This window comes from Geotrypetes seraphini, chromosome 18 (genome assembly GCF_902459505.1).
Source record: "Geotrypetes seraphini chromosome 18, aGeoSer1.1, whole genome shotgun sequence".
NCBI classification, from domain to species: domain Eukaryota; kingdom Metazoa; phylum Chordata; class Amphibia; order Gymnophiona; family Dermophiidae; genus Geotrypetes; species Geotrypetes seraphini.
This window is the reverse complement of record NC_047101.1, coordinates 27,258,155-27,283,313: the sequence shown is the minus strand read 5'-3', so window position 1 is coordinate 27,283,313 and position 25,159 is coordinate 27,258,155. Positions and strand designations below refer to the sequence as shown.

General features: G+C 42.7%; 1 protein-coding gene across 5 annotated transcripts in view; it reads right to left on the bottom strand.

Annotated features, from left to right (window-relative positions):
* Nucleotides 1–25,159, bottom strand: part of DOCK2 (dedicator of cytokinesis 2) — a 601,528-nt gene that overhangs the window by 418,878 nt on the left and 157,491 nt on the right. For all 5 annotated transcript variants that reach the window (XM_033927247.1, XM_033927252.1, XM_033927251.1 and 2 more), the window contains 2 exons: nt 23,341–23,476; nt 15,157–15,232 (listed from right to left, as the gene is read on the bottom strand). In XM_033927247.1, the coding sequence (XP_033783138.1) occupies nt 15,157–15,232; nt 23,341–23,476 (212 nt within the window). The remainder of the gene's footprint in view (nt 1–15,156; nt 15,233–23,340; nt 23,477–25,159) is intronic.

Sequence of the window (25,159 nt, the reverse complement as noted above, 5' to 3'; positions counted from 1 at the left end):
CCAAATGGCCAAGTCTGCTTGTCAGGCGTCTCTCTGCGCCTCCTAGCAGCCAGCCTGCATTCTGACCATCACCCTAATGCAGTTACTCTGTTGGCTAAACTTCAGCCCCACTACTGGGCTACCTACATGCGGCCTGTTTTACGTTCTGTTGTTCAAACATGTACTACCTGTGCTAAGAATAACCCTCGGGGGACCCCTATTCCCCCGGGAACCATTCCCATCCCTGAGGGACCCGCTAGGAGGTGGTACATGGATTTTACAGATATGATTTATGTTTGCAACAAGAAGAGATTCCTTTTGGTATGTGTGTGTCCTTTTTCTCAATGGATAGAGGCATTCCCTTGCACCTCTGAGTCAGCGGCTGCTGCTGCGGAGGTGCTCTGCCGTGACTTATTTAGTAGACACGGGGTGCCTGAAGTTCTGTACTCAGACAACGGCACCCATTTCCGTAACGACCTCTTAGCTGAGGTCTGTGCCCGGCTGGGCCTTGCACAAAAATTTGTGACTATTTACCACCCGCAAAGTAATGGGTACGCAGAAAAAGCCCACGATCTTCTAAAAGTGGCACTGCGTAAGCTCATGCCTCCTGATTGCTCTAATTGGCTCGCATACCTGCCTGCCGCGCTGTATGCTGTCCGGAATAGGACACTTAAATTGTACAAATTGACCACGTCTCCATTCCAGCTTCTCACAGGCCGGTTGCCTTTTGAGCCTTGGTTTCATGCCCCTGGCAACAAGTCCCTGTCGGTAGTATTACAGGATTATGTTGATTCTTTACAGACAGCTGTCCGTGAACTACAGCATTATCGCAAGGGCCCCAACACTGACGTCCCCCACTCGTGGACTTACAAGTTTCACCCTGGGCAAGCAGTCTACAAGCGCAATCATCACAAAACTTCGTGGAAGAATCAGCCGTTCCTTGGACCTTTTACTGTGGAACTGGTTTTTCCTTTTGCTGTAAAGCTGCATGGACAAAGTACTTTAGTGCATGCTAAGGATATTAAGCCTGCCCCATCTGTGGACTGTGCAGTTTTGCCTTAATTTTTCAGTTGTTCTGGACCTGTTGTGGGTCCACATGGTTACTTCATATCCTGTGATTTTTTCTGTGTTGGTTGCCCTTTTGATTCTTTCCTTCTGCATCACTGTGTGCTGTGTCTGCAAATATGGCCTGTGCTTTCCCAAACATCGTCCTCCTCCTGTTCCTCGTTCTCCTGTCTCTACCTCTTCGAGCCTCTCCATCCCCTGTATCCCCCTCTAGTCTGTGCCTACCCTGTCTCACTACCGTTCGCGCTGGCCAACTGACCACTACCACACTTCTGTATTATTCTGCTTATGATTGCCCCCTTGACAAGATATCGGGGACATGCCTATATAATGGTACTTCTTACACTGTCTGCACTCTACCCCATGCTGTTGTTTGTTTTGATCCTAGCTCTGCTCCCATGAGGATTTACCTAGAAATCTTACCTATATTTAAACCTGATCGTAAAGTGTCCATCCCCATTCCTTCTCTTGATCACCCTGCTTCTATTGTATTTGATGTCTGTTCTCTTACTACTGATCTTGATCATTCCCGAGATGATGTTGGGCTTAAAAGTGCCCGGTATGACAGACGTGGCTGTGGTAGCCTGTCTTGGCAGCGTGCCTATTCCTCAGATGGAAAGTATATGTGCCCTGCCCGTACTGCTATGACTTCCTGCTTTTCCTGGGCTGATGTTATTCATGCCACCTGGAAACCTGCCAAGTTTACCGGATTTCCAGGTATGTTTCTTACCAAGTTACCAGCCCCTTCCACCTGTAAGGTGGACACCTGCACCCCTGTAAATTTAACTATTCAGACTCCTCATATGTTCCTCACTCCCTATCGCTATGGCCTTTACATTGACAGGTCTGGCGGTGACCCTGCCGCTAGAATTGAGATTCGGGTCACCACCACTGGAGCTCGAACCTCCTCCCATAAGGTTTTCCATACTGTTTTTGAAGAACTAGAGCACAAATTTGAACCCAGTCATATTACCCGAAACTTGTTTCTTCACTTTGCTGAAACTATTGCCTCCTCTCTTAATGTTTCTAATTGCTTTGTGTGTGGGGGTACAAACATGGGTGAACAATGGCCTTGGGAAGCTAAGGAATTGTCCCTGTTTCCTTCTAATTTCTCCATACCCCTCAATTTTTCTGCTCCATCTCCTGCTGATTGGGTATTGCGTCATGGCATTGTCCTCAATGTCCGTATCTGGCGCCTCCGCCTTAATGACTCTTTCCTTTTCATGGGTCTTTCTTTGTGTAAATCTTCCTACTCTTGGAACTCCACACAATCCTCTTGGACTCCCTGGCCTGCTAATGCCTCTTCCTTCACTGACGCATTCTCCCTTCTTCTCTCTACTGCCCCTTATGCTACTTTGTTTACTTCTTTTAGGTCCTCTTCTTGGCCTGCCCCTGATGGATTGTATTGGATTTGTGGTCACATGGCTCACCGAGTCCCCCTTGCTTCCTGGACTGGTGCCTGTGGTCTGGGTACCATTCGCCCCAGTTTCTTTCTTATCCCCCTTACAGCGGGCGAGCAGTTAGGTATCCCTGTTTTTGCTCCCCGTGCTCGCTGCTCTATTGCTGTAGGTGATTGGACTGATAGTGAGTGGCCCCCTGAGCGTATTATCCATTATTATGGCTCTGCCACCTGGGCGGAAGATGGGTCTTGGGGCTACCGCACTCCTATTTACATGCTTAACAGAATTATTCGCCTTCAGGCTGTTGTTGAAATCATTACCAATGAAACTTCTTTAGCTTTGAACCTTCTAGCCAAACAAAGTGCTAAGATGCGCACTGCAATCTATCAGAACCGCCTTGCCCTCGATTACCTCCTTGCTGCGGAGGGTGGTGTGTGTGGTAAGTTTAATCTTTCTAACTGTTGCCTTGAGATTGATGACACTGGTAAGGTGATTGAAGAAATCACAGATCGCATGTGCAACCTTGCCCATGTTCCTGTTCAGACCTGGCATGGCTTTTCCACCTCTGGCTGGTTTGATTCCTGGTTCCCTAATATTGGGGCTTTGCGCCCCCTGCTCCTGTTTTTGGCTGTTATTTGTGCTATTTTCTTTCTCCTTCCATGCCTTCTTCCTTGTTGTTTTAAAGTGTTACAGCGTATTGCTGAACGTGTGACTTCCCAGTTCCTTTCCCATCATGGCTATCTCCCTGTCCCCTCTTCTGCTCAAGAGTATGTTTTCCCTCACCCTGTTGACCCTGTGGTAAATGACTCAGAGTCGAGTTTTAGATTATGTTTGTCTGAGCCTTATATTTACTCCATGCATACATAGCATACATAGTCTTGTTTTTCATCCTGAGATGTAACATCTCAACCCTGCCAGTTATGGCAGGCTTGCAGAAGATAATATTATACAATGCAATTTTTATTTGGGTACTTATGAATTCGCTGTTCACTGCGTTTGAATACTAATAAAACCAAACACTTTCTGACTTCCTAGTTTTAGGGTATCTTTTGACTTTAGGTGACATTATAATTCATTTATTTTTACTAGCATTGGTTTCTGATGGCAGGCCTTTCTGCGTTGGCTATATGAACTTTGTATACCGTAATGTATATTTTTCCTTAGGGTTTGGCTTTAGGCTTTGCAATGTATTTTGCCTAACGAGAACTTGGTGATGTTGAGAACTTACCCGGGAAGATGGAAAATGCATTTAAGTTGGAAACCTGGGTACGGTTGGTGAAGCAAGACAGCATGATTGTTGCCGTAAGTTGCAGACAGGATAGCGTAAGTTGTAGACAGGATAGTGTACGTTGATAAACAGGGTACAATGCATGTGGATCAAGACAGAATTAAGCCATATAATTTTGTCCAGCTTGAAGGAACTAGTGTTTGATACTGAGTGCAGTGGATTTGTTACAGGAAGTGCGTAATTTAAAGAGATTTGAGCCAGATAGGTTCTCGCGTAAAAGTGTGTCTGCTGGTAATAACAAAGTAAACCCAAACAAACAAAAAGTGACCATTTGTCAGACATGTGGGGATTGTGTTGGGCACCTCCCTGCCTTTGACTCCCAGTGTTGGGGGATTTAAAGTACCAGACTAACAATGATAGCGGTTAAGTATCCATATTTTTCTGAACCTTGAAATTTTTGATACACATGGGCTTGCTAACATTGCTACCAGATGGATTGTGATTCATTCTTGTTACAGTCTCCGTATTGTGTCTTTATCCTGCTGTTCTTTATGAATTATCCTGCTGTTCTTTATGAATTCTTTCTTCCCATGCACGTTTGTATAAAGTGTTATTCTCACTCAGATTCTAAATACAATTGGAAATAGAAATTCCTTTAAAACAGTAGCTGCATCTAGTCTGCAGCAGTGCCCTCTCCTCTGAGTGTAGCGGGACCCAGGTGGCATACAAGGGTTCCAGGTCTGCCTGCAGGGAACATGGCTAAGTGTCCTCAGGGGTAGTGTCACGTTACATTGTCTCTTCTTTGTCTTCGCAGTCATACATACAGAGCTGTTCTGGACCTGTTACAATGAGCCTTCTTCTAACCCAGAGAAGGAGGACACTGTTGTGCTTTCAGTATCCTTGAAATGACCTTGCACTTATTTTTTTTTTTCCCCCTTTGAATTGACATTGCCCTACTTCAGAATATCTCTATTTTAACATTGTACACGGTATCTTACTTTACCTAGTAAGTTTTGCTTCTTTTTCCAGATTGAAGCACACCCTAGCAGTTGCCTCCCTGTCTGCATTATGATTGCATTAACCAGGGCACCAAGTCAGTGTGCTCACATTCTTACATTTTCTCTTTCAGAAGTTCCAGTAACCCTTTTGATAGCCACTGTGTGCACACAATTATGATTCGTGCTATGATGGTTGTTTGTGTCTAACTGTGCATTTATTTGCAGATCTCAGTTCAGCTCTGAATCTTTGACTGATGGAAGAATTGTTCAATTGTTCCACGCCTGTACCTTTGTGTTTTCTATGTTTGTTTATGCCCTGTAATCTTTGTGTTGTCTATCTGTTTGGTTTGTGGGGTACCCCGGGGAAACCGACTATCCATTGGCCATTTTTGGATATTTTTCTTTGACCATTTTGGGAGATTTTTCTCTCCCTTTTTACATTTTTGTTTTTTCTATCTAAATTGCCTTTTGACAATACATTTTTTTTTCTCTTCTTTTCTTCTTTTTTCTCTTTCATGGCCTGCGCGCTGCTCCATTAGGGGTTCTCTTATTTAGAGAACGGTTCTGTGGACTTACTGGTATTTTTCTGTGCACTCTATTGAGTTTACACCATGTAACATGTCCTCTTCTGCATTTTGTGTACTTGAATCTTGTATCTATCTTGCTGTACTTATGACCAGTAAATGTATTATTTTTGTCTCTTGTTGACGCCCTCAGTACGGGCAACTTGTTCTCTCTTTCTTTTCTTTGACTCTCTTCACTGGATTTCGACTGCTGGATCTGGCCTTCTTTCATGATGGCGGCTGCTGCATGATGATACCTGGACTTCTTTCAAGATGGTGTATGCGCAGACCTCTTTCATTCCGAGTGTGCACCATACCGGTTTAAAGTGACTGCTTTCTTGGACACTTTCTCTCCCATGTGTTGTTTATGCCCGTTTTGCCAGTTTGCTGGACTTTATCTTTTCTTCAGTTTTGGCTCGGGACTTATTTTTGTGGAGGACTGCTTGTTTTATTCTGTATATTCTTTTTCAGTGACATTATATTTTTTATGATGTGATGCCTCGGCTAGGTAATGGACCTGTCCAGTGTGTCCATTTTTGTTGTTATTATTTGCTACCATGTCATTCGTTTCTTGTAATGCTTTATTTATATTTTGTTAGTTTGCCTCTTATACTACCACCTGAACAGAACCACATATGTCGTGTATGTCTTTCTTGCTTTCATATCTTCCTATGGTCTGGTTCTCATATTTTTAATGACTCTCAATGCTGTTCTTTACTTAGCGATGACTACTGTCTTGGTTGCTGTGGAATCCTGCTTTTTCCCACTGTTGTTTTTATGGTACCCCTCTTAGCCTTATGGCCTCCATCCTCTGGTTCTGGCATATACTGTATCTGAGTTTAGCTAGCTGGGTGGACTGCCCCTCCTCCACGCTTTTGTTACTTCCTCTCATGGCCACCCTTTGAGTGGCGGCCCTCGTTCCTTCGGCCCGCCAAGAGGGGACTGAGTTGAATAACCTGAACTACCTGGTGGAGAACTACCTTGTGTATGTTGGACACTACAGCCATTTTAATACATATTTTCTCACAGTCTAAGCAGGCTTTCCTTACAAGCTAACCAGATAGAACAGCATGTACTTTGCTAATCTATGACAATGATACTCCTGCTGGCCTAGTTCTTGTCTTCCTAAGGAGGATACTTCTCCAAGGTTCGGTGACCATTGTTCATTTGTACTGAGCTGTTATCAGTGCCGTATGATATATGCAAGGCACCCTGAGAAGCCACATAAAACACCCATAACAAGTAACAATCCCTGAAGGATGACAGGGGAGTAGAGATGTGGGGGCTTGGTGCCTGACTCTAAAGCAAGCCATGGGATCCAGGCATGGCCAGGATGCTGGAATGTCACCCTTGCATCTTTGTTTCATTTGCTGCATAAGACTGCTTACAAGGACACCATCCTGAAGACATACAGTGTTGTATAACAAACAAATCAGCCTCAGCAAGGTGATAAGGATTCAAGACATGGACAAAAGAAGTTCACGACTGCTAGGGCCCTTCTCGGGGGGGGGGGGGGAAGTGAGAGGCGTGGACTGGGGGGGGGAATAATTAGGTATACATTTTTTGTATCATTAGGGAGTCATATGACCAGAGTTCGGGGATGAGCCTTTTGAAACAAAGCAAGAATTTATCTGTATAAAAGAACATGCATCACAAGTAGGGCCAGAGAGATTTACCTGCTTATGCCGGAGGGTGTGCTAGCCCCCTGCTCGGCATATGAGTGTAAGTGTTACTCTCCATTGCATATTCTGAACTGACAATATATATTTCTTGCTGTTATGACTCTGCTGCTATAAACTTGTAAGCCATTTTACTAACAATAAAAATATTGTCTGTTTTGGAAAATACAATGCCGTCTTATAGTCATTCCAATGAGGTCAGCAAAGCAGCCTTTTTATCTCAACACCTTAATCACATGTCAAGAATTACACAATGTTTATATTTAACTTTTGCATGATATTAGCTTGATTTTACTTTTTGGTCTTATCAGAAAATAAAGAATTTCCTTGATTTATTTCCTGTGGACTAAAGTTTGAAATTTACTTATTTCTTGTATTAATTTTAAGAAGAAATTCATGTGCAACAGTGGCATAGCCAAGGCTGGTGGCGCCCGTTCAACATCACCCACACACACACGCTGGTAGGGGATCTCTTAATTGTATTCCTCCCCCCAAATCCTCTTGTAGTTGTCACCAGCAGCAAGTAGGGTCGCCTACTCACTTATCTTGTTGGCTGAGCATGCCCTCTTACATCACTTCGCAGTTTAGAAATGTGATAAGTGGGTTAACAAATTTTAATCAGCTTGAAACAAAATGCCAGGTTTTGAAAAGCTGTCTGGACCCCCGGACATGATCTCAAAAAGGAGAACATGTTCGGGGAAATCCGGATGTCTGGTAACCCTATATTAAACATAACTTTAACCACTGCATTCTGAACACTTAGCTTTCTATCCAATAGTGATCTACAGCAGAACAACCTATATAAATAATATTGACATAATCATTGAGTCAGTCAAATTTTCAGGATATCCACAGTGCATAAGAATTGCCATACATAGACCCAAGGTCCATCAAGACCAGTATCCTGTTTCCAACAGTGACCAACCCAGGTCCCAAGTATCTAGCTAGATCTCAAGTAGTAAAATAGATTTTATGCTGCTTATCCTAGGAATAAACAGTGGATAGATATGCCTGAGAAAGATTTACATACAATATAAGTAGCACATGCACATTTATCTCATATACAGGGTGCCCACAAAAACACTCCTTGATTTTAAATGGTTATAAAATCAAAACTTATTGGACTATGTTTATAAATAAGATGACAGTAAATACAAGTTCCAAAAAGCACGGTTAGGGGGCGTGGCTTAGCGCGCACACAAAATGGTCGTGTGATCGCAGCGCTCCTCTTACCTGGGCAACCGTTGAATAAATAAAGATTTCCTTTTAAACTGTTTTTGGCTGAAAACATCGGAGAGGACAGCGGGAGCATGGCGAGCACCCGACAGAGTAAAAGTGAAACCGGAGGGGCTGTGAAAAGGCAGAAGCAGGATCAAATTACCCCGAGTAAGGTTCCACTTCCTGCTGATGTATCAGAGGAGTTAAGCAAAGCTGAAGTTATGGGGGAACTGAGGCAAATCAAACAAATGCTGACAGAGACTGTGAGTAATATGGCAGAACTGAAGGAAGAAATCCTGAATATACACAGACAAATGGAAGTAGCTAATAAAAGAACAACAGAGTTAGAAGTTAAAATGGAGAGCTTAGAATGTGAAGGAAAAAGATGCAAAAATTACATTTTGGGAATAATTCAATTGAAAAGTCAGCTGGAAGATTACGAAAACCGTGGAAGAAGAAAGAATATAAAACTTTTTGGAATACAGGAAAATTTGGAAGGGAAAAATGCAATACAGTTTTTAGAAAATTTAATTCCTAGATTATTGCAGTTGGATTTCAAACAGCCTTTGGAAATAGAACGGGCATACAGGATTCCAATAAAGAGTCTGGAAAATCAAGGGAGACCAAGACCATTAATATTCAAGATGTTAAGATACCAGCAAGCAATAGAAATTTTAAATGCTGCCAAAAAAGATAAAAACTTAAACTATAAAGGATCCAAAATATGGTTTTTACCAGACTTTGCTAAAAATACAGCAAATATTAGGAAGAAATTCCTTGATCTGAGATTTCAATTAAAGGAAAAAGGATATAAGTATGGGTTATATTACCCAGAAAAAATGAGGGTATCTTGTGGGGATAAATCTTTGTATTTTGTTGACCCGGAAAAACTAAAGACCTTTCTTTCAAAATCAGAACCTATGTCATTTTAGCACAATGGGTGTTGAAATGAAGGGATAAATACTAAGACTGGATTGGTGGATATTGAACAAAAAATTAAATATAAAGAACTATGGGACTTTTGTTTGTTGGAAAAAGAAGAATATGCAACAAAGAACAGGAAATAAAAATGGACAAGTGAAAAAGAAAACAAAAGAATGTAAAGAAGAAAGTAGAAACAAGGATAGACTGGAAAGACATTAAAGTGAAGTTATTAGACTGAACTTTTAGGAGACTGAAAAATGGATGGTTGGAGTAAAGAATGAACAAGAAGGATTAAAGGACTGGACAAATTAACACAAAAGGAAAAGTGAAGACTGAATAGGAAAATAAATAGATGTGAAGAAGAAGAAAGCAGGACTGATAGACTAAAAGGATATTATAAAAAAAAAAAATGAATGACAATTGGCAGTCAAAAGTCTTTAAGAGTGGATGGATGGAGATAAGAAATAAATATGAAAGTTCAGTTTATTTAATAAGTCAGAAAAGGAGAAAGTAAAGAATGAAAGGACAATAAGGAAAAGATTGCAGAATGGACTAATGATAGAAAGGACAAGTTATATGATATTTAAATGCAAGGAAAGGAAAGGAAAATGAATAATATAAAAGAAAGATACATAAGAATTTATTGGTAGCTGAAGGAATGTAAAGATTGATGTTGTGATAATATAGTTTTTAAAAGATTGGATTTAATTTGGAGAAGAGGAAATATAAAAAGGGGGAAAAATTATTTTGAAAATGAAATACAAATGTTTAAAACAAATAGGGGATAAAAACTTATAAAATTGAAATTTTTTTTTAACAGAAATATATGAAGAGATGGATATTTGCTGATTGATATTTAAAGGAGGATAGGAGAAGATGGATTAGATAATATAAGATATAGGAAAATGATACTTTTTATTAAATATATGACTATGATAGAATTTTCTTGAATGAAATAAAATGTTGGGGGAATGAATTAGAGATTGGTGAAATGATAAAAATGCATTAATGGAATGTTAGGAAATAAATATGGTTATGTGACTAAAGGTTAAATAATAGATAGAGAAATTAATTACTTTAAAATGGAAAAAAAAAAGAAAAAAGGTTTTATGATTAGAAGAGAGATATAATTAGATATATTGTGGAGAGGTAGTGAGTTTGTCTCAATAAAGGATAAAGGGGTTATTAATAAATATTGGTTGCCTGGGGGGAAGGGGGAAGTTGGGATTACTGTCCAATGTGTGTCCTTAAGCAGTCATTATATTGGGGGGGAGGGGTGGGAAGAAGGTGGGTATTAAAGATATTACTAGGATGATTAAGGAAAAGATTAATAAGGGATTGGGTAATTTGGAGGTAAGAATGTGTGCCATGGGGAGAAGTTTTTTAGATCTTAGTTATGGAAGAAGGGAAGAGGAAGATTATGATAAGGAGTATAAAATATATTATGTCTTTTAAGATATTTTCTATTAATGTCAATGGCCTGAATCATGTAATCAAAAGGAAAAAGGTATTATCATTTTTAAAGAAGCAAAACGCAGATGTTTATTGTCTGCAGGAGACCCATCTTAATATAAAGGAATCACAGAAACTAATGGGTGGGTGGGTGAAAGAATGTTTTTTTGCTCCAGCAGAGGGTAAAAAAGCAGGAGTAGCAGTTCTTATAAATAAAAAATGTATGGCCAATTTTAAGATAGTAAATTCGGACCCACATGGAAGATGGCTACATGTTGATATAAGTATGGGAAATAATGCCCTGACGTTGTTCAATATATATGCCCCTAATTCGAATCAATCAGAATTCTTTAAAAAATTGCAGAGTATGTTGTTACCACTGGTTGCTTCTAATTTAGTGGTGGCTGGAGATTTTAATGCTGTAATGGATCCATTAATGGATAAAAAACCAGGTAAAAGTATAAAATCTTTAGGTTTAGATAATTTGGTTCAATCATGTGATTTGAAGGATATATGGCGTATTCTTCATTTTAATGATCAGGAATTTTCATTTTGTTCACAGGTTCATAAATCATTTTCAAGAATAGATTATATTTTTATTTCATCACATAAGGTGCAGCAAGTAATTAAGGCTTCCATTGATCCCATTATCATTTCGGATCATGCGGGAGTATGGATAGATTTACAATTAGATCAATTAGAAAATAGAAGACCTCCTTGGAGATTTGATAATGCATTGCTTGTGGATGAAAAATTTTTGGAAAATTTTAAAACACAAATTAGTGATTTCTTTCAAATTAATTTAGTGGAAGATACATCTATTGAAAATGTATGGGACGCTTTTAAAACGACTATGAGAGGTCATATTATATCATATTCGGCTTTTGTTAGGAAACAGATTAAAAAACAGTACATAGAGTTAGAAAAAGAAATTAAAATACTAGAAACTAAATTGGTAAGCAAATGGGAACATGATGTATTACAAGCTCTTTTGAAAGCAAAAGGTAAATATAACGAATTAGCTTCAAAAATGATAAGAAGAGACTTGTTTTCCAAACAGACATTGTATTATGGAAATTCTAATAAGGCGGGAAGATTATTGGCAAATTATCTTAAAGCAAAAAAAAGAAGAACTAACATTAATGGGATAAAAGATGATAATGGTATAATAACCAATCAAACGGATATAATTTTAAAGCAATTTCTAAAATTTTATAAGGACCTGTATTCTTCCGAGCCTTATTTGGAGAGGCAAAAAGATGGTAAAAATTTTTTAGATTTAATTATTGGACCTAAGGTTCCTGATCATATAAAACGGAGTTTAGATGAACCTATATCATTAAAAGAATTAGAAACAGCGTTGAGATCTCTTAGAGTAGGATCCGCTCCAGGTGGTGATGGTTATACAGTAGAATTTTATAAAACATTTCAAAATGTCCTTTCCCCATATTTACTAAATTTATATCAGACACAACTTATAAAAGGTGATATTAAAGGTACTATGGCTGAATCAATAGTAATTGTTTTGCCTAAGCCAAATAAAGATCCTACTTTGGTTTCAAACTACAGGCCTATATCTTTAATAAATGTGGATAATAAACTTTTGGCGAAAATTTTGGCTTTGAGATTAGCCAAAGCTCTCCCATATATTATAGACACGCATCAGACGGGTTTCATTGCTAAAAGACATTCCTCTAATAACTCTAGATTATTGTTTCATATGTTAAATTTATCAAAAAAAATGGATGAACCGGCTTTTACAGTTTCCTTGGATGCAGAAAAAGCGTTTGATAGGGTAGAATGGAATTTTATGTATCAGGCTTTAGAATGGTTTGGTATAGGTTCTGGATTTATACAAATGGTAAAAACATTGTATAGCTTCCCGATTGCAAGATTAAATATTAATAATATGATATCTGATGGTTTTCAATTGCAGAGGGGAGTTAGACAAGGTTGTCCTTTATCTCCTTTGTTATTTGATGTTGTATTAGAACCCTTATTGTTAGCAATACAGCAAGCAAGGGGGATACAGGGTATTCCATATTCTGATATGGAATATAAAATTTCGGCTTATGCGGATGATATTTTTCTTTATTTGAGGAATCCAGAGTCTACCTTATCTTGTCTATTGGAATTAATTGATATGTTTGGCAAATTTTCAGGTTATAAAATTAATTGGAGTAAGTCTGAACTTATACCTTTAAATGTTCATTGTGTAAAATGATTATTTGACGCTTTTCCGTTCATATGGAAAGAAGAAGGATTTAAATATCTTAGCATTCAAGTTAAAAATACAATTGAAGATACAGTAAAAGAAAATGAAAAATTTGTATTGAAAAGAGTTACAGAGTTATGTGAGCAATGGAATCCGTTACATCTTTCTTGGTGGAGGAGAGTTCAAACTATTAAAATGATGATCTTGCCTGTAGTTTGCTACCAAATGAGTATGATACCTATTTATTTTCAGAGGTCCTTTTATAAAAAGCTTAATAGCATTTTAACGAAATTTCTTTGGCTTGGTAAAACGCATAGAATAGCTTTGGTATCTTTGCAAAAATCAATTAAGGAGGGAGGGGTAAATTTTCCAAATTTTTATAGGTACCATCAAGCCTATATTTTACATCAGGGTATGTATTGGATCCTCCCAGAACTGATAGATAATGCACCGGATTGGTTATATTTGGAATGGCGCCTTATGTTTCCCCTAAATTTAGTTCATCTTCCAAGTATCAACATGCCTAGAAGATACAGAGAAAATAAGATATTAATGGATACTTGGAAAACGTTGAGGTTTATTAGTAAATTAACACCTGTCCCAATAAACAAGTCAACTAATCAGTCTTTATGGATAAACTCCAAGATTAAAATTGGCGGAGCTCAAATCCTTTGGAAGGACTGGATTATTGCAGGCATTAGATCTCTGAATGATGTTATTTCGGAAGGTAAACTGCTGGAATTTTCACAATTGCAACATAGATTTGGTCTTAGTAAAAAACAAAGTTTTAAATGGTTGCAATTGAAGCAGGCCATTCAGGTTGGGTTCCCTGAATGGAAAACATTGAATAATCAATATAGTTTAGAGTTCTTATGCTTCCAAGCAGACTTCCTAGGGCATCAAGCCGCATTGTGGTATAAATTAATATCTGGATATTTGAATAAAAAACCAAAAAATGGTCTAAGAGACATTTGGAGCATTGAGATTAAGCATCAAATTACTGCATCTGAATGGCCACTAATTTGGTCTTGGAGAATGAGATGTACAGTGTCAGCATCTATGAGACAAACTTGGTTCTTTTTATTACATAGAGCTTTTTGGACCCCTACACGTTTGCAAAAATTAGATAGTTCTAAGTCCAATAAATGCTGGCACTGTAATCTGGAACCTGGGACGTTGGATCATTTACTGTATCATTGTCCCTACATTAAAAGTTTTTGGAATGCAATTTGGCCACAAATTAATAAATTGATGGAAAATCATGTAGCAATATCATATGATACAGTGTTATTTGGAATGATGATGAGAAAAAAAAGTCAAATTTCACCAGAAAATAACAAGCTTTTACTAGTCATGACAGGGGTTGCCATTCAGCATATAACCAATAACTGGAAGAATCATAGTAACCTTAATTATACATTTTGGTGGAATACAATTTGTCATATATTCAAAATGGAAAGAGTAATAGCAATACAAAGAGGGACATATCCTAAATTTATAAAAATATGGGCGCCATTGACAAAGTATTGTACTGAATGAATAGTAGGATTTATCTTCTTCTTTTCTTCTTTTTCTTGTCTTCTTTATGGCACACATGGAGGGGGGGTAGTGAAAATAATTTTACATAACATGTTATAATATGGTATACAATATGTATAAGGTGATTGGAAAGTACTTGAAGGGTGGGGGGTGGGAGAGGGGATAAAAAAATTTGTTCAGAATATTATGTAATAGATATAAAAGTGATATTGTGTATTCATTAGTTGTAACTCAATATTTTGTACACTTCATGTAAAATATGAAAATGAATAAAGAATTATAAAAAAAAACCAAAAAGCACGGTTAGCACTTTCACTTTCACCCTTATAAGCTGCAATTGGTGCAGAAGTTACAACCTTCAGACAATGCAATGCGACAAAATGACCAGGTGTTCCTCAAGTGTCCCCGAGATCACCAGACATTACGGTTTGTGACTTTTCCCTTTGGAGGTACTTGAAAGACAGTGCACATACCTCCACTACCTGCAACTACGGATGATCTGCAGGGACGCATCACTGAAGTTATAAATATGATCACACTGGATATGCTACGGAGAGTCTGGTCCGAGCTCAATTATCGCATCGATGTTTGCCGAGTAACAGGTGGGGGGCATATATCGAGTGTATGTAATCAACAGATACCATATGAAACTTTATGAGTTGAGCCTCAAACATGAAAGAATTTTCCAATTAATTTTGGTTTTGTAAACATTTAAAATCAAGGAGTGTTTTTGTGGGCACCCTGTATATTCACTGTGGATATCCTGGCTGGATATGTCCAGAGGACTGGGATGAGAACCACTACCTATATCCTGATCCATGCAATCACAGAAATTCTGCAAATCATGATGCCTTATTTTTATCAGTGTAAAGAAACAATACAAAATCTTTGCTTACGGCTGAAAAGGAATGAAATGCTGCTTCTCCTCATCACTTTCCACTTTTCCTTTTATGATATCAGTTATATCCATAACTACAAGAAGGCAGAGATGGGGTCGTTACTATTTATAAGTACTTATGTTAAAAAGTCAAAGTACTGGGCTCCCAAAAGAAGTGAAGTAAAAGTAGATTGTCCAAGTCAAAAAATACTTAAAAAAATAAAAAGTTTAAAAAAGTACAGCTCTTAAAACTACTTTTTAATTACAAAGTAAAAAGTATTCTTAACAAGTTGGATCTCAGAATCTACTATGTTTACAAGCAATATTGTATTGTGAATATGTAAATATCAACTTGTAATATGTCTAGCTCTCTGTGGGTACAATGGAACAGAAACTTAATAAACTAAATTACATCTAAATTGTGCAGTCCAACTATGCGTCCTGTGTGGCATAGTGCCCCACAATGGCTCACTTATCAGTTGCAATGGGGGGTGGGGTGAAAAGAAACAGAATTTTAAAACTTAGGGTTACCATATGGCTCCAGAAAAAAGGAGGATGGATTGAGACACTCAGGATTTACTTCCATTGCTTTTAATGGAAGTAAAACCCAGACGTCTCAATCCGTCCTCCTTTTTCTGGAGCCATATGGTAACCTAAAAAATCTGTTATTCCCCCCACCAACCACCACGAAATGTGATGTCCATCAGCATGAAATATAAAACATTTTATAAATGAATATTGCAGAGCATATCACCATCCAGAACCCTACCTCTAAGTTGTACAGCTGCCCGCCTTCCTTCATCCTGCAGTGCACCTGTCGCTGATTGCTGTTCATATGGGAGAGCTTTGTCCATCCACTAATCAGGGAGGCAGAACTGGAGCTTGATGGCCAATCAGGAGCACTTCTACAAGAATCCCCTGTTACCAATCTCGTTGGAGTTTGCCTTAGGGTTACCAGATGTCCGTGGATCCAGATGGCTTTTCAAAACCGGCATTTTATCCATGTTTTGAAAAGCTTCTGGCAAACTTTGGGACGGCATTTGCACATGCATGGATGCAACGAGGTGACATCATCGCGTCACACCAGCGCATGCACGAATGCTGTCCGACATCACTCGTTGCTCGTGCAGGTCGAGTGGGGCGGGCCTGGGGGCAGAACAGGGCATGACCATGGGTCCAGATTTTCCGTTTGGAAAATCTAGTAACCCTAGTCTGCCTTGCACTGGCTCACCTTACAGACTCATTGCGGCTGTACAAAAGATTTACTGCAGCAGGAGAGACTGGGTGGGCCTGGAGCTGCGAGGCAACATGACTCTGCAGCTCAGGACTACCCCTCATTAAACTGCACTTTATCAGCAAGTCTAACCCACTCCGGTTTAACAATCATCATCAGCAGGGGGTTGAGGGGGCTTTTTTCATTTTTTTTGTATGAGACAGATATTTTGCTTGTGTGCCATTGAAAAAAACAAAACAAAAAAAGGCAGACCTGTCCATTTTTATAGATCGCTAAAACCCTTGCTTTTTTTTTGTGCATAGCCAAGCGATGTTAGTGCATCAATCACTTGGCTAGTTTGCATGGGGTTTTAGCTAATTTGCATGGCCGGATCAGAAAATGGGCGATCGAGGGAGAAAACATGCAGTGAGCCATTTTGTGAATCAGGTTGGCAAATGCGGTCTTTGCTAAAGCTGGCAAAACAGGTTTACAGATGATTGCTGCCTTTAGTGCATCTGGGTCTGAGTTTCCACTTTTTTCGTTCTATATTTTTCTGAGGGAACAAAAAAAGTGGAAACTCGCTGGACTAAGGCCAATTTCAAGGGGCTCCCCTGCTGCAGCAGGCTCAGCTGATTGTAGCAGGGGTATTCCCCCCACCCACCCACAATCAGCTTAGTGGGCAGACCTGTTGGCTCAGCTGATCAGGGATTCCCTTGCCACGATCAGCTGATGGCAAGGGATCCCTTGATTAGGAAGGCATGATTCTGTAACCAGCACCAGTGACATGAGTGTTGGTTAGAGAATTGGGGGGGTAAGCCATCTGTTTTTTTAAGACAGATGCAATTCTGTATAGGATGCCAGTGTGCGATTCTCAGCCGCTTCTAAGGCGGCTGCAGAGACTGGCATCCTATACAGAATCAGCCCCTAACTATTTAGTGCTGGAACACCCACTCTTTGCTCTGTGACATGCCCCCTCCAAAAAAACAGCACCTGGATTAGTACCTACATTTAGTATATGTAAACCACTTTGATTGTACCCACAGAAAGGCAATACAGGCAGTCCCCGAGTTACAGACGCCCGACTTAAGTACAACTCGTACTTAAGAACGCAGTCGTGGCTTCATTTGATTTCACTAAGCAGTATTTCCAGTGGGGCATAGACTCCTGCACCTCTGTTGTAGCAGATTCAGGAATGATGCAAGGCCAGATTAAGAACAGTGTGTGGTAAAGCACAGTTACTTACCGTAATAGGTGTTATCCAGGGACAGCAGGCAGATATTCTCTACATGTAGGTGACGTCATCCATGGAGCCCCGACGCGGACAGCTTTTCAAGAAAACTTGATTGAAGATTTCAAGTTTGCTGGTGCTACACCACGCATGTGTGTGCCTTCCTGCTCCACTAGAGGGCGCATCCCCTCCTCGTGGTCTTCAGTTCAGATAGCTAGCAAAGAAGCCAACCTCAGGGAGGTGGGAGGGTTGCGAGAATATCTGCCTGCTGTCCCTGGATAACACCTGTTATGGTAAGTAACTGTGCTTTATCCCAGGACAAGCAGGCAGCATATTCTCTACATGTGGGTGACCTCCAAGCTAACCAAAAAGGGACGGAGGGAAAGTTGGCAATTCAGGAAAAAAGATTACGCAAAACCGACTGGCCAAACCGGCTGTCGCTTCTGGACAAAATATCCAGACAGTAGTGAAAGGTGAAGGTATGAACCGAAGACCAAGTGGCAGCCTTACAGATCTCCTCAATTGGCGTGGACCTGAAAAAGTGACAGAAGCCGCCATCGCTCGGACTCTATGTCCCGTAACCCGACCGCGCAGCGAGAGACCAGCCTGAGCGTAGCAGAAGGAAATACAAGCAGCCAACCAGTTGGACAAGGTGCGCTTGGAAACCGGACGTCCCAAATGATTAGGATCAAAAGACAAGAAAAGTTGAGGAACCTTCCGATGAGACTGGGTGCATTGAAGATAGAAAGCCAACGCCCTCTTACAGTCAAAAGTATGCAAAACCACCTCCCCAGGATGAGAATGGGGCTTAGGAAAAAATACTGGAAGAACAATAGACTGATTAAGATGGAAATCCGAAATCACCTTAGGCAAGAACTTAGGATGAGTATGCAGGACCACCTTGTCATGATGAAATACAGTAAAAGGCGGGCCTGCCACCAGTGCCTGCAGCTCAATGACTCTGCGAGCAGACGTGAGTGCAAGCAGGAAGATCACTTTCCAAGTAAGGAACTTCAGATGAGCTTTATCCATGGGTTCAAAGGGAGGTTTCATCAACTGAGCAAGAACCCAAACCACAGGTGGAGGCTTGAGGGGAGGATGGACATGCAAGAGACCCCTCATAAAACGAGAAACCACAAGGTGAACAGAAAGCGATTTCCCATCAAGCTGCCGATGAAAGGCAGCAATCGCACTGAGATGAACACAAACCAAATTGGTCTTAAGACCAGACTGAGACAAATGAAGCAAATATTCCAGAACCGAGGACAACGAAGCAGACAGAGGTTCCACACGATGCGAAGCACACCATGTGGCGAAATGAGTCCACTTCTGAGAATAGCACTGCCTCATAGAAGCCTTCCGAGAAGCCTCAAGGACATCCTGCACCGACCGGGACAACCCAAGAGAAGGGGTCAGGTAGAAAGGAACCAAGCTGTCAGATGAAGAGACTGCAGATTGGGATGCAGCAGTGAACCCCGACTCTGAGACAGCAGAGAAGGAAAAACAGCTAGGTGTAGAGGGTCCCTGACATTGAGTTGTAGAAGCAGAAAGAACCACGGCTGCCGAGGCCACCGAGGAGCAATCAGAATCATGTTGGCATGCGCCAACCTGAGATGCACAAGCGTCCTTAAAATCAGAAGGAAAGGCGGAAACGCATAAAGGAATCTGCCCTCCCAATCCAAGCGGAACGCATCCGCCTCGAGACGTCTGGGGAGTACATCCTCAAGAAGAATTGAGGCAACTTGTGACTGAGGGGGGAGGCGAACAGATCGATCTGCGGAGTCCCCAAGCAAACGAACACCTGACGCAGAGTCTGGGAATGGAGAGACCACTCGTGCGGCTGCAGGAGGCGACTCAACTTGTCCGCAGACAGTTGTGCTCCCCCTGGATATAAACCGCACGAAGAAAGACGTTGTGGCGGAACGCACAATCCCAAAGGCGAAGAGCTTTCTTGCAGAGAGACAGGGAACCTGTGCCCCCCTGTTTGTTGACGTAATACATCGCCACCTGGTTGTCCATGTGCACCAGGACCACCCGGTCCTTAAGCAGATGACGAAAAGCGACCAGGGCAAGGTAAATGGCCCAAAGTTCCAGCAGATTGATGCGACAACGACGATCTGCACTCGACCAAAGGCCCTGAGTCCGTTGACCGTCGAGGTGAGCCCCCCAAGCATACGCTGAGGAGTCCGTGGTCAGGATCTTGTGATGCGGAGGCATGAGAAAGAGCAACCCTCTGGAAAGATTGGAAGAGTTGGTCCACCAACGGAGCGAGCATCTCAAGGAAGGAGTCACCGCAATGTGCTGGGAAGCAGGATCCCGTCCTGACGCCAAGATCCACTGAGGAACCCGAAGATGCAGCCTGGCGAACGGCGTGACATGAACGGTGGAGGCCATGTGACCCAGCAGAATCATCATCTGCCGGGCCGAGACCGAATCTCGCAGGGAAACCGCCTGGCTCAGCCGAACCAGAGTGGCCTGATGAGGAGGAGGCAGAAAAGATCGTAGGCGAACCGTGTCCAGCACAGCCCCGATCAACTGTAGAGACTGAGTGGAGCACAGCTGAGATTTCGGGAAGTTGACCTCGAACCCCAGACTTTGGAGGAATAAAATAGTCCGAGGGGTCGCTGAAATAACTCCCACCCTCGACGGGGCTTTGATCAGCAAGTCGTCAAGGTAAGGAAAGACTTGGAGTCCTTGGGACCTGAGGGCCACAGCCACCACCATGAGACACTTCATGAAGACTAGAGGGGACGAAGCAAGCCCGAACGGGAGAACCCGATATTGAAGATGCAGGTCCCCCACCTGAAACCAAAGGAACCGGCGACAAGCTGGATGCACCGGAACGTGAGTGTATGCTTCCTTCAGATCGAGGGAACACAACCAGTCCATCAAGGGGTACAGGATGGGGAGCGAAAGCATCCAGAACTTCTCCCGAACGAGAAACTTGTTCAGCCTCCGGAGGTCTAGGATAGGCTGGAGGTCCTCAGTCTTTTTGGGGACCAGGAAATAGCGGGAGTAAAATCCCTGCCCCCGCTGACAAGGGGGAACCTCTTCCACCGCCCGAAGGCAAAGAAGAGCCCGAGCCTCCTGAAGAAGCAGCGGATGCTGCGCTCGGTTTGAAGGAGACACGCCGGGAGGACAGTCCAGCAGCAACTTCCGGAAATTTAGAGAATACCCCTCTCTGATCACCGAAAGGACCCAAGCGTCCGAGGTGACGCTTTCCCAGACCGGATAAAAGGCGCGGAGGCGGCCTCCAATAGGGAGAGAAACGGGACCCAGCGCGGAGGAGGCCAGCCCCCTCCCGGCAAGCCCGTCAAAAGGACGGCGCGGGTTTAGTCGCAGCCAGGGTCTGAGGCTTGGGGGGAGCCCGTTGCTGCTGCTGGCGTCACGGAGGAGTGGGCTTCGAGTTGGATCGCACCAAGGATGCAAAAGAACGCTCGTGCTCAGAGAGGCGTTTCGTAGCCGCCTCGATAGAGTCATCGAAGAGTTCATTGCCCAAACAGGGAAGGTTGGCCAACCGATCCTGAAGGTTAGGGTCCATATCAATGATCCGGAGCCACATCAATCATCGCATGGCAACCGCAAAGGCTGAGACCCTCGAAGAAAGCTCGAAAGCATCATAAGCTGCATGAAACATGTGCAGACAAAGCTGCAACAGAGTCCACCAGCTGTCAAAACTCCCCGCGGCGCGCAGCAGGCAAGTCCTCCTGAAAGGCGGGCAAGGATTTGACCAGAACCTTGAGATAAGAAGTGAATGTAAAATTATAATTCAAGACCCGGTTAGCCATCATGGAGTTTTGGTAGAGGCGTCTGCCAAACTTATCCATCGTCCTCCCTTCTCGGGGTCCAAGGAACCGAGGCCCGATGGCGGCGAGGAGACACGCTTCGGGAAAAAGAAGGGGACCCTTGTGAGGCCGGGACCTCCCAGCACGGAGCCCCGGACCGGGAAGGCGACTTGAACAACCGGGGGTTGGACAAAGTCAACTCCGAGACCCAGAGAGCCCCAGCTGTGCGACCACCCGGGGACCAGCCCCACCTCGGAGGGGAGTCCCGGGGCCGCTTCGCCAAGCGATGAGATGGGGTCGAGGCACGCCCTGACCGGCGCTTCGACCTCAGATGCCCCAAAGGCGAAGAATGCCTTGAGGGCGGAGGCGAAGAGTCTGAAGAGGAAAGACGCCGAAACTGACACACCCTGCCCCGAGGGGCCTCGAAACGACGCTCAGGCTGGTCTGCCACACGTGAAGTCGAGGCCAGGGTTAAGTGGGCCAAAGCCAAGGAGAGTTCCAAGGAAATCATTGCCTGGGAGTATATTATTGAACACAGGCACCGACATCATGTTAGGCATGTCCCGTGCAGCAGTGCATTCTACCGAGGGCGACCTCGAAGATGAGTATTCCTTGGAGGTGGAAGCACGCTTGGAGGGCTTAGAAGGTCTCGTCGAGGCCGGCGGGATAGCACTCCCCCCATGGACGGCCAGAGACTCCGAGGTTGGCTTCTTCGCCTGCGCCGACCCTGAAGAAGGAAGAGGGGACTTACCCGGAGCCGAGGACTTCGAGGTCGAGGCCGATCCTTTCGAAGTCGAGGGCAGCTTACTCGGAGCTGAGGTCTTCGAGGCCGAGGCCGGAGCTGAAACCAGGGCCGGCTCCACCACAAACAGCTCAGCCATGTGGGCCCGACGACGACGCAGGGCACGCGACTGGAAAGTGGCATACCTGGGGCAAGAGTCAGTCGGATGATCAGCCCCCAGGCACAGGATGCACCAGTGGTGCGGGTCGGTTATGGACAGCAGCCGACTGCACTGCGAGCACTTTTTAAACCTGGTAAGAGGCCGGGACATAAGGAAAAAACAGGCCGTGGCCGGTTCGAGGCCAAGCGGCCACGGCAACCCGGGAGCCCCCAGATGCCGAATCGATGTAAAAAACACATGAAAACTCGCGAAACAACAAAGAGAAAAGCGCACAGCGACTCCCGCAAGAAAACAAAGAAGCTGCGGTGCTAGAAAGGCACTTAGACATGGAGAGAAAAACAACAGGGCTTTCTGGCTCCGCGGAAAACTAAGTACTGAAGACCATGAGGAGGGGATGCACCCTCTATTGGAGCAGGAAGGCACACACATGCGTGGTGCAGCACCAACAAACTTGAAATCTTCAATCAAGTTTGCTTGAAAAGCTGTCCGCGTCGGGGCTCCGTGGATGACATCACCCACATGTAGAGAATATGCTGCCTGCTTGTCCTGGGATAAAGTCTATGTCTCACTAAAATTTGTCCTACCCATACTATAAATGTTCTCCAGTAATCCGTTCTGGGCTCCTTTGGGAGGACGGGCTAAATAAATAAATAAATGGTTTGAGTATGCTGTACCTTAGAGGGAACACTGGATAGTTGGCCCTTTTGTCAGCTGGGAGCAGAGGTAAGAAGCAAGAATCTTAAAATCTACAAGTTCTGAGTTACATGCAAATCCAACTTAAGAACATCTTTAAAAACGTAACTCATTCATAACCCAAGGACTGCCTGTATATCAAATCCATGACCCTTTACCTTTTAATTTGGCAGTTACTGCAGGATTCCTGGTCTTGTCCCGCAATATGCCATTTTAAGTTGTATTAGGCTCACATTCATGGTAACTTAAACCACAGTATTGTGTGGAACCAAGAAACATGTTCAGGTTCTGAGCTTTTACTGTACTGTTCTCACAAGAAAATGTGTTTATCCTTCCAGAAACTACTTATGGAACAGAGATAGCTCTTATCTAACAGTGTTACCTGCAACTCCAAATGGGCGCCTCAGGCCTTGAGTGCATTTCTTAATGTTATTCTCCTTCAGGTCCATTCGTCCAACCCGGACTATCTGGCATACCAGATAAATCTTGTCTCTGTTCAAGTCTTTGTTTCCAAGGTCCTAACAAGGAGCGGAAGGAAAGCTATATCTTAAGAGCTATTTTAAATTTCTACAGCTATATGTTGTCAAGAGATCGCTTCAGATTTCCTTGGGCAGCACTGCCCATTACAGAATGCTGGAAAGAATCTATGCACTGTGGTTAGCTGCATCAATAAACTATACACATATTTAATGGAAACACCAACATTTTGAAATATAATTTTCCTGTTTATAACAGTTACTGTAAAAGTTCCAGTATCACAGTCACTCTTTCTTTCTCTTTCCCCAAGGGTCAGGATTCTCGGGCAGTCTGAATTTCTTGCATCTGGGATTTTGTACTTGTACTGTATTTTAGTTTTTAAAAATATAAAGACATAAGGGAAATATAAACTACTCTTAACAGAATTAACTTTCATTTCAATTCATTAAGTTGAGAAGTTTTTTAAACTAGGAAGAAGGGGAAAGCCGACAGTTGACCAAGACAGAGAGTCGATGATTCAGGAACTGGTATACCCAGAGGATACCGTGCAAGAAGATAGAGGGAAAGACTCACCGGATCACAGACAAGAGAGATTGAAAAAGACACAAGAGGGAAGGAAATGCAAGAAAGGAACAGGCCGCAAACTCAAGTGTATGTACACGAACGCAAGGAGCCTAAGGAATAAGATGGGTGAATTAGAAGCTATGGCACAAAAAGATAACGTCATAGGCACCACTGAAACATGGTGGACTGAGGAAAACGTCTGGGACACTGTGCTACCAGGATACAAACTATACCACAGAGACAGAGTGGCTCAAAAAGGTAGGGGCATTGCCATCTACGTCAAAGAGGAAATTTAATCTACTGGAGAGAACACACCACAACAGACAGATAAGTTAGAGTCTCTATGCGTCAAAATTCCAGGAACAAATGGACTGGAAACGAAGATCAGCATCTACTACCGACCCCCCAGGGCAGTCCAAAGAAATTGATGGAGAAATGACGGACGAGATTAAACGTAACTGCAAGAGAGGCAACGCAGTTATCATGGGTGACTTCAACTATCCGGGGATAGACTGGAACCTAGACACCTCCGGCTGCTGTAGGCGATTGCTTCCTGGAACAACTTGTCAAGGAAAATACAAGAGGAAATGCAATCATGGACTTAATTCTAAATGGACTGCGAGGACTGGCACAAGGTGTAGAAGTAGAAGGGACGCTGGGAAACAGCGATCACAACATGATCTGCTTCTACCTGGACGCAGGGGCAAAACATCGGTCCAGAACGACGGCCATGGCACTGAACTTCTGAAAAGGGAATTAAGAAAGGATGAAACTCATGGTGGGGAAGAAATGCTAGAGCAAGCTTGGTCCCTTTTTAAGGACACAGACCCGAGAAGCAAAATCTATATATATCGCTTATCAACAAGGGATCCAAGAGGAAAAAGAACAAGGAACTGGCGTGGCTCACTGTAGAGGTGAAGGAAGCGATCAGAGACAAGCAAATTTGTTTAAGGAATGGAAAAGGTCAAGAACGGACGAAAACTGGAATAAGTACAAACAACATCAACGCAGGTGCAATAAGGCGGTAAAAGGAAAGTGGCGAATGTTACGCTGATCTTCAAAAAAAGTTTGAGGGGAGATCCGGGAAACTAAAGACCGGTTGAGTCTGACCTCGGTACCAGGAAAGATGGTAGAGGCACTGATAAAGGACCGCATCATTG